Below are 15,949 nucleotides of genomic sequence, written 5' to 3'. Positions count from 1 at the left end.
AATTTGAAATGATGTTTTTTATTTTAATTAAAATTAAAAATTTTATTCTTTTGAAATTTAAAGTTATAATTTTTTTTTCATTTTTTTAAATTTTTGACTTTTTTATGGCACTTTTTTTTTAATTTTTTATCTTTTTGAACATCTATTTTTTAAAAAATTAATTTGAAATGGAGAAACTAATTTCAAGTGATAGTTTTTATTTGAATTAAAATTAAAATTTTAATTTTTTAAAATTAAAAATTATAATTTTTATTCTTTTCTCATTTCTTTTTCATTTTTTCTTTTTTATGATATTTTTTCTTTTTTAAAATTTTTAAGATTTTTTAGATAATTTTTAAAAAAATTAATTTTAAATTGAGAAAATAATTTAAAATTATCTTTTTTATTTGAATTAAAATTAGAATTTTTATTTTTTAAAATTCATTCAAAATTATAATTTTCATTTTTTCTCAATTTTTTCTTATTTTTTCTTCTTTTATGATATTTTTTAAAAAAATTAATTTGAAAAAAATAATTTTATGGTATTTTTTATTTTATGGTATTTTTTAAAGATTTTTTTGAGATATTTTTTTTAAAAATTTAATTTTAAATTAATTTTAGAATTATAATTTCTATTTCTTTTCGATTTTTTTTTATAGTATTTTTATTTTTTTTACACCAATTTTTTAAAAAGATACTTTGAAATGGAGATGCTAATTTTAAAAAAATAATTTTTATTTTTTTTCAAAATTAGAATTTTTATTTTTTTATAAATTTATATATATATATTTTTTTCTATTTTTTCTTTTTTTGGGTGGAAAAATAAAAAACATCAAAAAATATGATATTTTTAAAAATGTCATATTATTTGGTATTTTTAATTTTTAAATTTTTTTTTTGACGTGGTCTCCGTAAAAAATAGGGGGTGATGTGATGATGATAAAACGCCATTCAAAATAGTATTTTATTGATTTTGCATCAAACTAATAAATAAATTAAAAATTAGATTATTTAAGTAAATATATTTTTTTTATATTAATTAGCAGAAGGACACAAGAAAAGAAGACCTTGAGATACGAGGAGGGAATAATCAAAGTTTCCTTCTTTTCTTTTGGTCGGTGAGAGTTGGGGGAGAGAGGAATTTTGACGGGCTCGTGATATCGCTTTCCTTTCTATTTCATGGCCTGGGGGCCTCTCTGCTCCATATCCTACCGACTCCTCCTCCTCCTCTCTCGCCCCTCGTCTCCCTCTATTTCCTCCTCCTCCTTCTCCTTTCCCTTTCTACGACGCGCCGCCGCTCTCCGGCGGATCACCTGCGGCCCGCCGCTCGCCCGCCCCAAGAGCCCCACCTGCGCCCGCCCCGCCATCGCCCCCCAGACGGAAACCCTGGCGCACAAGATCGGGAAATCCATTCGCCGCCCCGGCGCCGCCTCCAAGGCCCGCGCCTACGCCGACATCAACGTCCACCGCCCCAACGAGTACTGGGACTACGAGTCCCTCACCGTCCAGTGGGGGTACCGATCGTTGCTTCTCCCTTCCTTTGATCTCCCCTTAGGGTTTCTTTTTATACCCTCTCATTGATTCAGAGAGGTTTTTCTTTTTCCCCCTCCTCGGCAGGGAACAGGACGATTATGAAGTAGTTCGGAAGGTCGGGAGGGGAAAGTACAGCGAGGTCTTCGAGGGAGTTCATTGCGCGAACAATGAGAAATGCATTATTAAGATTCTAAAGCCGGTGAAGAAGAAAAAGGTGCGACCTTTCTCCAATCAAGCAATCGTCTTTCTACTATTCGCGTTCTGTATATCAGCTTGTTGATAAATACCTATCTCTTTCTGCCATGTAAATCTTGCGACCGCTTAGTTGTCTCTTCTTGATTCTTCCTTTCGAATAACAGGGCTTCTAGCTTTCGCTGGCTGCAAAATGTCTTAGCTGGAGTCTGAAGACAAATCTGGAATTTTGGAGGCGTGTTTTGTCGTCCATTATAGTAATAAAGGAATATGCAAATTTAAATCAGTTATCGGAAATTGTTGTTTTGATCCATGATCTGAAGTTACAAGAGAGGGTAATATAACTTTGATAGCGTCTGGTGAAAGAGGACATGGGAACTTTATGAAAGCAGATAAAATATAGGAAGAGACAAATTTATAAGCTTTAATAGATGGAAGTGTACCGAGGGAATATTTTAGATCATTTGAAGCAAGCTAATATTGTGAGGCAAGTGAGATTCTGTGTTAGGTTGTTGTAACAGTGATTGCTCATAGACTTTTCATTCTTTATGCTTGTTGTTAATGGACTTGCTGTTGGCAGCAAGGAAGTCATCATAGTGCATGCTACTTGCAAATAAGAAGGCAAGGTTCTCCAAACTAGTATCGGCGGTCATACCGACCGATGATTGGTTCGGTACGGTATCAATATGTATGTACCGGCTCGAGGCACACTGGAACTAGGAGGAAGAGATAGAGGGAGGAGAAAGAGAGAGAAGGGGTGAAGCTGTCCAGATTGTCATTGTCTTTGAGAGAGAGAGAGAGAGAGAGAGGAAGAGAGGGGGCAAAGCTGCTGAGATTATCACCATTTTCAGAAGAGAGACAAACTAACACTACTTGAATGCAAGAGGAAGAGAGTAATCAGGAGGCGAGACAACCTAGGGTTGAGTTGGGTGGTTATAAATTCAGCGACCCACCCTAAACCAAGGGAACTAGGTGGTTCTGCTAGCTTTGGGTCAGCTTGGGCCGGATCCAGGCTTGTTCCAAATCGAATCTGCATTTGATTTTGCTTGGTTTAGGTCAATTCAGGCCAGTTCGAAACCTATTCCAAATCAAACCTATGTCTCAAACTGATTTTTGCCGAGAATGGGTCGGTACACCTTACATTGGATCTAAGTTTTCTTTGAATTCAATGTGGTTTCTTTGAATTCTCCTATCTAAACCCTTCAGATGGACGATTTTTCTTGTATTTCTCCATGGTGTTTGAAGGACTCAAGTGATTGTTTGTTGGTTAAATCAGTTCTTGATGTTAGAGGTGAAAATGGATGGGATAGTATCGATTTGGATCTGTTTCTGTATCCCAATCTATCTAGATGTCGATACAGATTTTATCATCTGAATAATATCCACTTTGGTATTTGTATCATCCAAGAAAAGCAGACATGAATATGTATACACGGTTATCCAATCTGTATCCAAATACGATTCACTTGTGGTCCCGTTTAGTCTCATACAACTCTTTTATACTTCAAAGAGTAATAGCTGACCATGTGAATATGTGTTTAGTTTCATTTACCTTCTTTACAACAACATTTTTGATTTGGTTGCTTATAAAGTTTAACTATCTAATTTATATCTATATTCATATTCTCTACATCTGATTTATTTATCCTTTTAAAACAACTAAGGGTATGAATTTAAGTATCTGCCAATTCTTCATTTTGGTAACCTCCACACAATCATTCGTGCAAGTTAACCCATATATTTCAATCTAAATAGTGATGAAAAGAGCGGCTTGAATCAGTTATCTGAAATTGTTGTTTTGATACATGGTCTGAAGTTACAAGAGAGGGTAATATAACTTCAATAATGTCTGGTGAAAATCTGGAAGGACAAGGGAACTTTATGAAAGAAGATAAAATATAGGAAGAGGCAAATTTATAAGCTCTAACGGATGAAAGTGTACTGAGGGAGTATTTGAGATCATTTGAAGCAAGCTAATGTTGTGAGGCAAGTGAGATTCCGTGTTAGGTTGTTGTAACAATGATTGCTCATAGACTTTTCTCTCTTTATGCTTGTTGTTAATGGACTTGCTGTTGGCAGCAAGGAAGTCATCATAATGCGTGCTATTTGCAAATATGAAGGCAAGATTCTCCGAACCAGTGTCGGTGGTCGCACTGACCGATGATTGGTTCGGTATGGTATCAATATGTCATTCAGGCTCGCGGCATACTGGAACTAGGAGGGAGAGAGAGAAGGAGAGGAAGAGATAGAGGGAGGAGAAAGAGAGAGAAGTGGTGAAGCCATCCGGATTGTCATTGTCTTTGAGAGAGAGAGAAAGAGAGAGAGGAGAAAGAGAGGAAGAGAGGGGGCAAAGCTGCTGAGATCATCACCATTTTCAGAAGAGAGACAAACTAACCCTTGTTGAATGCAAGAGGAAGAGAGTAATCGGGAGGCGAGATGACCAAGGGTTGGGTTGGGTGGTTATAAATTCAGCGACCCACCCTAAACTGAGGGAACTAGGTGGTTTTGCTAGCTTCGGGTCAGCTCAGGCTGGATCGAGGCCTGTTCCGAATAGAATCTGCATTTCATTTTGTGGTTTAGGTCAATTCAGGCCAGTTCGAAACCTATTCCAAATCAAACCTATGTCTCAAACTGGTTCCTGGCTAGAATGGGTCAGTATACTTTAAACTAGATCTAAGGTTTCTTTGAATTCATTGTGGTTTCTTTGAATTCTCCTGTCTAAACCCTTCAGATGGATGATTTTTCTTGAAATTCTCTGTGGTGTCTGAAGGACTCGAATGATTGTTTGTTGATTAAATTAGTTCTTGATGGTAGAGGTGAAAATCGATCAGATAGTATCGATTTGGATTGGTTTGTGTATCCAAATCTATCTAGATGTCGATACACATTTTATCATCTGAATAATATCTACTTCCATATTCGTATCGTCCAAGATAAGCAGGCATGGATATGTATACATGGCTATCTGATTTGTATCCAAATATGATTCACTTGTGGTCCTGTTTAGTCTCATACAACTCTTTTATACTTCAAAGTGTAATAGCTAACAATGTTAATATGTATTTAGTTTCATTTACCTTCTTTACAACAACATTTTTGATTTGGTTGCTTATAAAGTTTAACTATATGATTTATATCCATATTCATATTCTCTACATCTGATTTATTTATCCTTTTAAAACAACTAAGGGTATGAATTTAAGTATCTGCCAATTCTTCATTTTGGTAACCTCCACAAAATCATGCCTGCAAGTTAGCCCATATATTTCTATCTAAATAGTGATGAAAAGAGGGGCTTGAGCCATGTAATATAGACTTTCAAGGCATGAAGTTATGTTCATATACTGATTTTAGTAACTTCAGAAGGGCTTTTTCAAGAAAATCAATATATATGTCATTTATATAAAATATTCTATCAAAAGGTTTGACTTAATATATTGTACATATGTATTGATATTCCAACTTATGTTCATTTAAAATTATCATCTAATTGTTGAAATTCAATAAATACATTTCTTTTCCTTGTTATTGAATATATTGAAAGAAAGATTAGTGCTGGTATATGGCTTACTTTTATTTATAACTTGGTCACTATATAAACTTACTCAGTTTGGACGAGCTTAAATCAGGTTACCTTCATACATTATACGTTTGTATGTTATTAAAAGGCACTTATTTTTCATTTGAATTTATTCTTGAAGTTTGAATGGACTTAAATAAAAATTTCGATCTATATGCATATCTATCGGAAGAACAAAAGATCACGTGAAAAATTCACTTCTACTTGCCTTTTTGTTGAGTATTATTGAGTTGAGGATTGTTTTTGTTTCAAATGAGTTGATTTGATCAGTTTCTTGTTAAAGTGGATTTTGGTTTGGGGAACTTCAAGATCATCTTGCAACTACTGAAGCAATGAATTCTGGTAGGTAGGTCTGCATGATATTATTGAAATCAATATCGAACTGGTCCGACTGTATATCTTTTGTATGGTCTTTATTTTCTTAATGACTTGCCATTGTTTATGTTTTGGAGTTTAGCTGGTGCTTTTGTTTGTTCTTTAATTGTTAATAACTTTTGTTCTGGGTTCCTTGTAGGTTCAACATGTAAGAATTTTGCCTTTTAGTATATCATCCTTTGCTTATTTGCATGTTTTTGTTTGCATTTGTGATGGCAATGCAGATTAAGAGGGAAATAAAGATATTGCAGAACCTATGTGGTGGGCCAAACATTGTAAAATTACTTGATATTGTCAGAGATCAGCAATCAAAGACACCCAGTCTAATCTTTGAATATGTCAACAATACAGACTTCAAAGTGCTCTATCCGACTCTAACAGATTATGATGTCCGATACTACATTTATGAACTATTAAAGGCAAGGTTATCATTCCATTTGCATAGTAAGTTTTTGCTATTGAAGAAATGTTAGCATATTTTGATGTCCGATACTACTTATGAACTATTGAAGGCAAGGTAGTCGTTCCATTTGCACAGTACATTTTTGCTATCAGAGAAATTTCAGAAAATTATGTTTTATTGTTTTTATTTCTATTAAACCTTTCATACTGCCTATTTTTTTCTCATTTATTTTTTTTTAAACATAAACTGAACTCCTTAATATTCAGATTGTATAAACAATCAATTTGTCTGTATCATATACAATAATGTCAATTTTATCTTATCTTTATGCACCTTGTACGTCTGTGACTTTGTTAGACTTGTACATTTGGATATAAGTACAACAGAAATTATCTATTTGCATACTAAAAACAGTATGTTAATGGATAATGGCCATAAAATTCAAATCATATGGATGACAAAAAGTTTGATTCATGCATACAATTCGTAAAACAGTATATTATCATAATACTATGAAATTCTTGGAATGCATTAAGATACTGAATTAGATGGTAATGTTTGACATTTATGCAAACTTTTGGCTTGGGAAATTTCACTATTTTCTATAGATGTATGAATGTACTATGAGAACTTTTGATGCGATTGACTAGGAACATTTGAAGAGTTCTTTAATGTATAGGAGAACCACGGTAATTAGAAGTTATAGTGTGCACAGACAATGTCACAAGTTTGGCCTGTGCTTGTTCTAATGATCTTGACTTGCATGTCAGAAATTTGTAGAGTTTGGATTGGTCTTGAATATGGGGAAGAACATGATTATCCTCACCTTGTTAGGAGCAACTAACTTAAATGGGTTGCTATCATCCTTGCTTGAGTTTTAGAGGCTACAGAGCATTATCCCTTGAATATTTTGTCTATCTTTGCATATTTCAATGCAGGAGCATCATATTCATCAAATTAGCTACTGCGATTTTCATTTCTGTTTCAATTATTAGTGGATGATGATCAGTCATAAATTTCTAGAGCACTCATACTTCATTCGAGCATCATGCAACATTTTTGTATGAAATGCTAGCCAAAATGAAAATCCAATGAATGCTTCTAATCCAACTTCCTTGTACAAAGTCCTAGTTAAAATGAAAAACCCAATAAAGACTTTTTTAAACAATTGTTACATTTGTCCCTATGCTAGTTTGAATCCCTAGGTATTGTACTGGAAACTAATTGCAACTCGATGAATAATATAGTTAAGGCAGCTATGCAGATACAGCTATTCTCATTCTGGATTGTGTTGGTATTGCATTGAAATAGAATTATTAGAATGTATAGGAGTAGATTGGGGGCCCAACAATTGATGTGAGGAGTTTCGGAGGTTGGATGTAGATGTTCTTCTTGGAGGTTGGAGGAGGTTGTTCTATTTTAAGAACTATGCATTGGCTAGAGCATGGGATTTTCCTTCAGATATAAACTTAATTTTAGATTTGGTTTGTCTGGATGTGATTTCTGTGTCTGATACGGAAAGGATAGGTTTTATCTTGACTGGCAAGATGGGTTAAAGGGAACCCAACACTGTTGTGAATGTGAGGTTAAGAAAAGGTTAAGGCTGGGATGGGAACTCTTAAAGCTTGCTGCTTGAAAGGAGAGGGGCACATGGGCAGCAGAGATTGCTGTGGTAGAGGTTATGGGTTGAGGAGCATGCTGGTGGTGGCAAGGTTAGTATGTCGGTGATTTGACTCAGTTTGGCCTTCATACTAGCACCCATTATGGGATTTAAGTGACATTTTATATTTCTTCATCATATATTGGGTTAATTTCCACTCAAAGGAACTAGAGACAGTTTAAGATACCAATCTTCTTTCAAGTTCATTGAACATACTTTGAACTGATTAGCTATAAATATGTGGAAAATATGCGGTCTTCAGTAGTAGTTTAAATTTAAAACCTCCTACGAATTCCACACTTACCACTCAGTATATTCAGCATACACAAAAGTACCTTATATTGGATTCATACCACAACCTCAAAATGAATTTTGCAAAATTGGAGGGCTTCAAAGTCAATATGAGTGGCTCTCAAGGTCTTCTTTGATTTCAATGCTCCTGTGCTTTGGATGAAACCTCTATGGCCGGTCTTATGCAAGCTTGTGCTTGAGCATACATCATGCACGTGAATTCGGTAGTGTAGTCAAGCATGGAGACCTGTCATCTTCCCAAGATCTAGTGGTAGTATTTTTTTTTTTTTTTTTGCTCTGCTGGTGGTAAACTTCTAGTTTTCATTGTTAGATTAGTGAATCCTAAGTTTGGGCAGAAACTGAATTGAGACTGACCCTAGATGTTCATTTCTGTTAGTTTCAATAGTTATGTCGGTTTTGGCCAAAACTGACTGGTTCCTAGTCTAGTTTGGGTGGCTTTGTCTAGTTTTGGCCAAAACTAGCCATAAATTCATTTTTAATGTTCTAGTTTAGTGTTAACTATCATATTGTAGTTATTTATTTTTTAAGTACCTAGGCCATATAACATCAATTTTTGGTTGTTGTCCTTTTGTCCTTGAGTTCAAAAAAGGGATAGATAATAAATATAACCCTTGATGGACAAATGCCTCTGGAAGGCACTTATTATATTATTGCATAAAAACTAACACGAATAACTCTATGCATTTGATTAGAATACCATCATTATGAGAAAGAATTTAAAAAATAAAGATTTGAATATGCTAGGTACTCAAAGCCTTCAGAATTGCTGAATATAATAATTTTCCAAATAATATATGTGTGTATTTATGTACATTCATGATAGAATACTGATATACTTTATCATTTTTTACTTATATACAACATTAGCAACTATTGAAATTACAAAAGTAGAAAATCTACATATCATAAAATACTCTAACTTTTGCATAGTAACATTTTTTACTTTTTTAAAAATATTTTTCTTCTATTTTTCATTCTTTTTTTTTTTTTGGTGATCAAAAGAAACTTGGAGTGAATCAGCCAAAACTTTAACTTTACAAGCCCAACCTAAACTGAAACCAGAAGTGTGTTTTCAAAGATTGGCAAAACCATTTCTATTGGGAGAGGATGGTGCAATCTTTTTCTATCGACTAAACTACCCTAATGTGCTATTTTGCTTGCTTTCTGTATCTTTTTCTTCATTTGCTTACTCTTTTTTTATTTCTTCCCTTCATTTTCCCCTCTTTTGCCTGATATGTATCTTTCTAATCATTTTGTTGGGCTCTTACTCTTGCTCGTTGATCATGTAAGACAGCAAATGCTGTTTGCTGCTGTTTTCCTTTGGCTAGCTGCTTCACTCTGTGGGATATCCTAGTTAGTTTAAATGATAAAGCTCTTTTTAATTTTTCAATTCTTAAAACTTTATAGGAAATATGAATCTAGATGATTATTAATTCATCGAGTTTTGATATTTTTGGAGCATTTCTTGCAACATGTCACTGGTTTGAAGGTAGAATTAGATTCATTTTATTTGATTGTTTTTAAGTTTTTCCAGGTATTTGTGTAGGCACTAGATTACTGTCACTCACAAGGTATCATGCATCGAGATGTGAAACCTCACAATGTTATGATCGATCATGAGCAGCGTAAGCTTCGTCTGATTGACTGGGGTCTTGCAGAGTTCTATCATCCAGGGAAAGAGTACAATGTACGAGTTGCTTCGAGGTCTGTCCTTTTCAATAATTTGATTGTCTCTACAATGTAAATCTGCATATCCTTCTTCTTTCCTCGTTGGAAAAACTTTGTTTTTTTATTGGAGTCTAGTGATTAAGATCAATGAAAGAGAGAATCGAGCAACTCATGTTTCCCATTTTAGCAGATGAATCTCATCTTGTGACAATAGCATAGATTTCGTCAAAATTTAATGATTATCTCTTGTTGGAGGGCTGTACATTGGTGGATAATCAAAGTCGAAGGTTCAGAAAAGAGCCATTTGATTATGTGAATCTGTTGTATATAATCAACTTTCTTATTGTGTAAATCTTTCTTACAAAAGGAAGTGGTCATTATTTGTAGGCCATTTATTAGCAAACATGCAGAAATAATTAAGTAAAGTTGAAGGTGGAGTAGTTTTCCTGTACTCTACTGGACCATATTGTCGTAGTGCTAAGAAAACGTGATCTATGGGTTACAAATGAAGGGCTATTGCATGGCCTTTTCATGAAAGAAGAGGGATCTAGTTGCTCCTTATGATTAGCATTCCCTGAGTGGGTTTTGGGCCCAAATATTTCTTTAGCGGACAGTATGATCCTTGTATGTCTTTGATCTCAAGATCATATATTGGGCCAAGGTGATATATAGATCACCATACTTGGTTGATCAGGGCCCATATGGCTGATCAAAATTTACAGTCTAAACAAGTGTCATCTATAGGGCCTAATTGCTGGTTGATCACATGCATACTTATTTTACGTTGCTAAAATGGGAAAAAAAGGGGAAAAATCCGGCTTATTTGTTTGTGAGGAAGCTTATTTGTTGTAGATCTTCTTATCATATATATTGTTCTTTGCATATTTTATACCAAACAGTTTCGTGGAATATGAAATCAGTACAACTTTCAAGTGCTTTTGGTAGGTCTAGTGGACTTATTTGCTTCCTTCAATATGATTAAAAATATATGGTACTTAATGATTGGTTTTGTGGATATCCCCTAATTTGTAGATGTTATTCCTTAAAACCCTTCAACTTTAGTTGCTCAGCTGAGCCCACTTTTAAGGATGCACTTTCTTCACCTTGATCTTATGGTGATTGTACACAATGTTCAGGTGGGGTGAAATTTAGGCTACTGTGAGAAGTGTATTGCATTATTGCTAATGTTTTTAATTTTTTAGTTGGCAGTAATTAATGAATGCCAAGCAAAATAGACCAAAAAGAATGGATCAATTAGTTAAAACAGTCAAGCAAGTAGTTGGGCTATTTAAATGAGCAGAGCCACTTTTCTTCCCAAATGAATTTGCTGCTCACCTCAATTTGTGTTCCCAGATAAATGATGATAATCTGGGAGCATGGTAATCATTGCAAAACTGGCCCAGAATTGAAAGATGTGTATTCTGCAAATAGTCTCTAAATCAAAATATTTTTAATTGCCCCTTGCCCATTCATACAAATCATTTACATCAAAAAGGTATGTCAATATCATTGATGCCTTTGTCCTGTTTTCTCTTAACTTTTTGCTGGATTGTTTTGTTGAATCTTCCAAATATCACCTTCTAATATTATTTATCTAGCTTAATTCTTGAGGTGTTCGTGCATTTACTTTTGCCTTTTAGGTTTTCTGAAGAAGAATTATCTGCAGGATGAGAATAACTCAACATAGGCCTAATTTATGAGGTGGGTGGTTTAAGGAATTGATGGATTGTTCGGTAGGAGCTGGAGTAAAGAAAAGTACCTGCAGACATTTGTATTCAGATTTGGATATGCAGGAATTAGAAACAAAAAACTTCTATTGCCTGACATAAAATTGCTTCCACCTGTTATCTTGCTAAACCCTAGGTGCCCTGTTCTGCCAGAATGCCAGTGATCTTTATTGTCCTCCCTCTGCTTATTTGTGGTTATGAAGTGATTAGCCTTGTACAATTGATTAAACATTTGAGGGAGAAAAAGGCATGATATAATTCAATTTGTTAAGTTGAGGGCCTTTTTTAAATTTAATGATCAAATTTTCATGCTATGCTTTTGTGTGATTGCTTGTGCCTGATTGCACCTTTTAAGGCCATAATATGAGTAAATCAATTTGCTGAATGCAATGCTGTTAAGTTAGGCTCACTAACACTTAAAGGCCAAGCATTGTTGGACTGTTCAAGCGATGTCTGCTTGTGTTCAACTGTCACTAAGTCTATATTAGCTGCTTAGGCACCCATGTAAGTGCTTAAGTGGGCTGTAGTTTGTTTTATTGTTTAAGGTACAGATTTATGATATAATTATAGAGTTGATATTAGAATTGATAATGAATCTCATATCAATTCTGGTACATTATACAATGTCTAGCACTCTATCTAGAACTTCTAGTGCCATGCCCATATTAAGCTTCTTGAAATTTAATTCCAGGTGTTCTTGTATGATTAGGAAGAATTTAAGGTTCTATTTTTGTATCTATTTGCAATATATGATTCTTTTTGAGAACTAGGATGGGTGGAAGCCTGGCCAAAAATCGGGATGAGGGGGATGGAACTCAGGTCTCTTATATCCAAACAAAAGATTTTACCAATTCAACAAGCTGGCACCCTCATTTGCAACATACAGTTGTAGGACTGAACTTGAGATCTTTGAGTCTGCTTTAGTTTGTTTTTATGGAGTAGGCTGTATGTGGTTTTAAATACACTCAAATGACCCACTTGGTAGATTTTACTAAGACTTCAAACTCCGACACATGTTTCCAAAGCTTTGTTCCTTTTCTTTATTGGGCTTGTTTCTATATGATTAGAATTTATTTTAACCTGGCTGGATTGCTTTTCCATGTCATTGCTGGTGTTGGAGTGACTCCAAGCTTTGTAATGGTGACTGACCATTGGTGTGCCTCCTGTTGTCATGGTTTTCTGAGGCATTATGTGTTATTCATGTAGTCACAATTTCTTTAGTTGTCTTTGATTTAAAGATATAACAACAAAAGAGCACGCACTTGTGCTTCCATTATAACTTTGGGTTCCTCTCCACTATGTATCCTTGGAGAGAGGGCAATCTCTATTTGCTGTTGCAATCACAGTTATTGGTACATTAGTCAAAGATTTGGGTGGGGAGTTAGATTAACTTGATAAAAGAATGTGGTTAGTGAGCGCTGAAGGGTTTTTTTAGTGATCATAGCATTTTATATTTGCTGGTCCCAAGCCCTCATGAAAATGGTTGAGGGTTGTTCAGCTGAAAACAAATCATAAAAAGCAATCCAAGTTGATATTCATGATGTTGAAGATCCCTTGTTTTCTGAGTAACATCAAAGGCAGCCTAAATAGGAGTTCATGACAAATGAGGGTTCATAAAGCTGACCACAAAAACTTGGTAAAAATTTTGGTGATTCTGGTTCTGGTTCTGGTTACATTTGCTTTTTTATATGCAGTTGATTTTAATATAATTATAGCCTGAGGTGCTTCCACAAATTCAAGAAAGTATACAGCAAGAATCTCCAACACCTGTCAATGGCCAATTGACGAGTTAACTCTTTTTGTATATATTCAATAGATTAACCATTAATTGGTATCTTTGATTAAATTTAGCTAGTGCAGACTAGCTGGACATGAATCATCAATGTGCATCCCATGGAGTATTAGACTTTTTATTTTACCTATCACGATTTCTATATCTGCAAGTCCATTATTTTAGGCATTTTTTGTTCTGTGTTATCCATTGTCATTAAATGCTATTTTCCATTTCCAGATACTTCAAGGGTCCGGAGCTCCTAGTTGACCTGCAAGATTATGATTATTCTTTGGATATGTGGAGCCTTGGCTGTATGTTTGCTGGGATGGTAAGCGGTCTGGATAGTCATAATCTTAAGAAATATTACTATTTGCTAGATTAACATATTCTCCTGCTTAACAGATATTCCGCAAGGAGCCATTCTTTTATGGGCATGATAATTATGATCAATTGGTAAAAATAGCTAAGGTATACTGTTTCTTTCACGGTCTACATCAAATGCATACACTTTGCCCTTTTCCCCGTCTTTTTTCTAGCGGATGTTATCTCAATTACGCATGCACAGAGGACCGAGCTATAACAGTATTGAAGTATAAACTCTCTGATGGAAATGCACATGAATTAGGTCTTTTCTGGTACTGTTCTTAGCATTAAAAAATCTCTCTTTTCTTGAAGTATGATATAGCATGATATTATTTGATGCATGTTTTTAACATGAACTTAGTGTGGGACTATAAACTGACATCGTGCTACAAATTTTTTGTATGTCGATTAAAAACACTTGATCTCAAAACTTCTTCTAAGCTCAATTGTAATATGTTATTTCTTAGGACTGCACTAATATTACATTTACCTAACACTGCCTTAAATGCCACTGATAGTTTTTGCTGGAACCTAAAATGGCATCTGGCATATCTGCTGATCAAGTTGGGTATTCTGTTAAACATCAGCATCAAATTGCATCTGCCTGAAAGTTAGAGATGTAAAGCAATTTTAGTGTGATCTTTTAGAAAATTATTATATCAGAGCTGGTCTCAACAGTGATAAACATGTGTTGGGACAATGCCTAATTTAATTATAGTTATTTATCTTTTGCTTGCACTGAGAATTTAGCCATTTATTGCCTTGAAGAGCATGAGAAAGGAGTTGGGATGTTCAACAACCACGAGTTAATATTGGTTTGACTTTATTATGTAATCTGGAACTGCGCTGACTGGTACCCTTGGTAGGTTCCTTTATATCAGTAATGCAATTAGGTCTTCCTCAGTCAGACATTCCTCTGCTGAACTCCCTATCATGACCACATATTAGAATTTAATGAATTCTTCGATGATTAAATTTCACCGATCAGTATCTGCCATTGTTCTCTTTCATCAAAAGCTTATCAAGGTCTTGCCATCTGCTCTAGGTTCTTGGAACAGATGAGTTGAATGCTTATCTCAACAAATATCGTTTAGAGCTCGACCCCCATCTTGAGGCACTTGTTGGAAGGTCCTGAAATGCTCCTTATGGTTAATTCGATTTGCTATGTTTCTTAAAGTGTTCGCTCTAAAATTTAGGGTGTCAAAATTGTGACAGGCATAGCAGGAAACCATGGTCAAAGTTCATTAATGTTGACAATCAGCATCTAGCAGTTCCTGAGGTAACTAGATGTTATTTGCAAATTACCTGAAGTCCTGTCATTGTGAAACTTGAACCTGAAATAATTCTCTCCTTTTTCCTAGGCCGTGGACTTTGTGGACAAGCTGCTTCAGTATGATCACCAGGAGAGGCTAACTGCAAAAGAAGCCATGGTAAGTGCAACTATTACTTTATTTTATCATTAGGGAGCTTCATTTCTTTCACGAGAGCTATTTCTGATTCCATTGCTGGTTGTCCTCCAGGCTCATCCCTACTTTCATCCAGTGAGGAGTGCAGAGAGCAGCAGGACTCGTCCTTAATAGCTTGAATTTTACGTGCCACTGATGAATTTCTGTGCTTGTTTTCGTCTTATAATTACAATCTCTCCTATTTGTTATTTGTGTGCGCCGCCCGCTATTTTCCAAGGGTCTTAGTGTTAGCAGTTTTGTGAGTCATGCATTTGTATATTAAAATTTTAGAATGTCCATCCGCACTGACTGGTTATTGTTTGTTTGTTTGTTTTTTTTTGAGCTGTCATTTTCTCCTACTGTTGGTTTAAGTGTTAATTTAAGTGTTATGTTATCATTTCGTTTCCTGATCAAATCAACTCTTCGTAAATTCATGCTTTGGGTAACGATCAGGACTTTACCGCTGTCATAGACCCAGGTTTAAAGATTTCTCATTAGATGACAACCCCAGATGATGTATAGCAATTTAAACAGTCCTTACTATGCTGGGTGGCAGTTTGGGATCAGGATAAAGGCGACATTAACGCAAATTGAAAGTAAAGAAGCTACTTGGAACTTTATAAGAAAACAAGGGTATCTATGTAAATGACTGCAAGTTGAATGTAAATTTCTATTTATTTGTGTGTATGTATGTTTGTATCTATATATGTATATTGCACACGCGGACACAGCTCGTGCGCTCCCTCTCTCTCTTTGGTGAGGGGGTAAGGGAGTTGTCGAAGTGGTCACTGGCAGGGACCTTGCCCAAGTTTTTAGTCTGACCCACTGCAGAAGAGGAGTGAGTAATGGCATGGGTGAGCTTTTGGTGTCGATGGAGGTTGGGTGGTTCACTTGAACAAAACTCATGAGAAATTTTTTATCTACTGCAGGTGGTGTGA

At 35.1% G+C, this 15,949-nt stretch overlaps 1 protein-coding gene across 3 annotated transcripts; it reads left to right on the top strand.

Annotated features, from left to right (window-relative positions):
• The first annotated feature begins 1,081 nt into the window (after window positions 1-1,081).
• LOC105033257 (casein kinase II subunit alpha-2) lies at window positions 1,082-15,441 on the top strand. 3 transcript variants are annotated; one of them, XM_010907979.4, is made up of 11 exons: window positions 1,082-1,493; window positions 1,597-1,726; window positions 5,884-5,920; window positions 6,011-6,078; window positions 9,581-9,738; window positions 13,441-13,531; window positions 13,606-13,671; window positions 14,612-14,694; window positions 14,782-14,845; window positions 14,928-14,996; window positions 15,087-15,441. In XM_010907979.4, exons 1-11 carry the CDS (start codon window positions 1,159-1,161, stop codon window positions 15,141-15,143), a joined length of 1,158 nt encoding a protein of 385 aa, XP_010906281.1. In that variant the 5' UTR covers window positions 1,082-1,158; the 3' UTR covers window positions 15,144-15,441. The 3 variants fall into 3 exon arrangements, with proteins under 3 accessions (XP_010906281.1, XP_010906280.1, XP_010906279.1); XM_010907977.4 differs by having other exon boundaries at window positions 1,083-1,493; window positions 5,884-6,078; XM_010907978.4 differs by lacking the exon at window positions 13,606-13,671 and having other exon boundaries at window positions 5,884-6,078.
• The last annotated feature ends 508 nt before the right edge of the window (window positions 15,442-15,949 follow it).

The sequence above is a fragment of the Elaeis guineensis genome, chromosome 6 (assembly GCF_000442705.2).
Source record: "Elaeis guineensis isolate ETL-2024a chromosome 6, EG11, whole genome shotgun sequence".
Taxonomy (NCBI): Eukaryota; Viridiplantae; Streptophyta; class Magnoliopsida; order Arecales; family Arecaceae; genus Elaeis; species Elaeis guineensis.
This window is presented reverse-complemented; position numbering and strand designations above follow the sequence as displayed.

What these genes read in the sequence shown, in the direction of transcription:
- LOC105033257 (XM_010907977.4), top strand. Translation starts at nt 1,159, where the DNA reads ATGGCCTGGGGGCCTCTCTGCTCCATATCCTACCGACTCCTCCTCCTC. An exon ending in ACATTTATGAACTATTAAAG is followed by an intron (nt 6,079 to 9,580) that starts GCAAGGTTATCA and finishes GTATTTGTGTAG; the next exon opens with GCACTAGATTACTGTCACTC. An exon ending in AGCATCTAGCAGTTCCTGAG is followed by an intron (nt 14,846 to 14,927) that starts GTAACTAGATGT and finishes CCTTTTTCCTAG; the next exon opens with GCCGTGGACTTTGTGGACAA.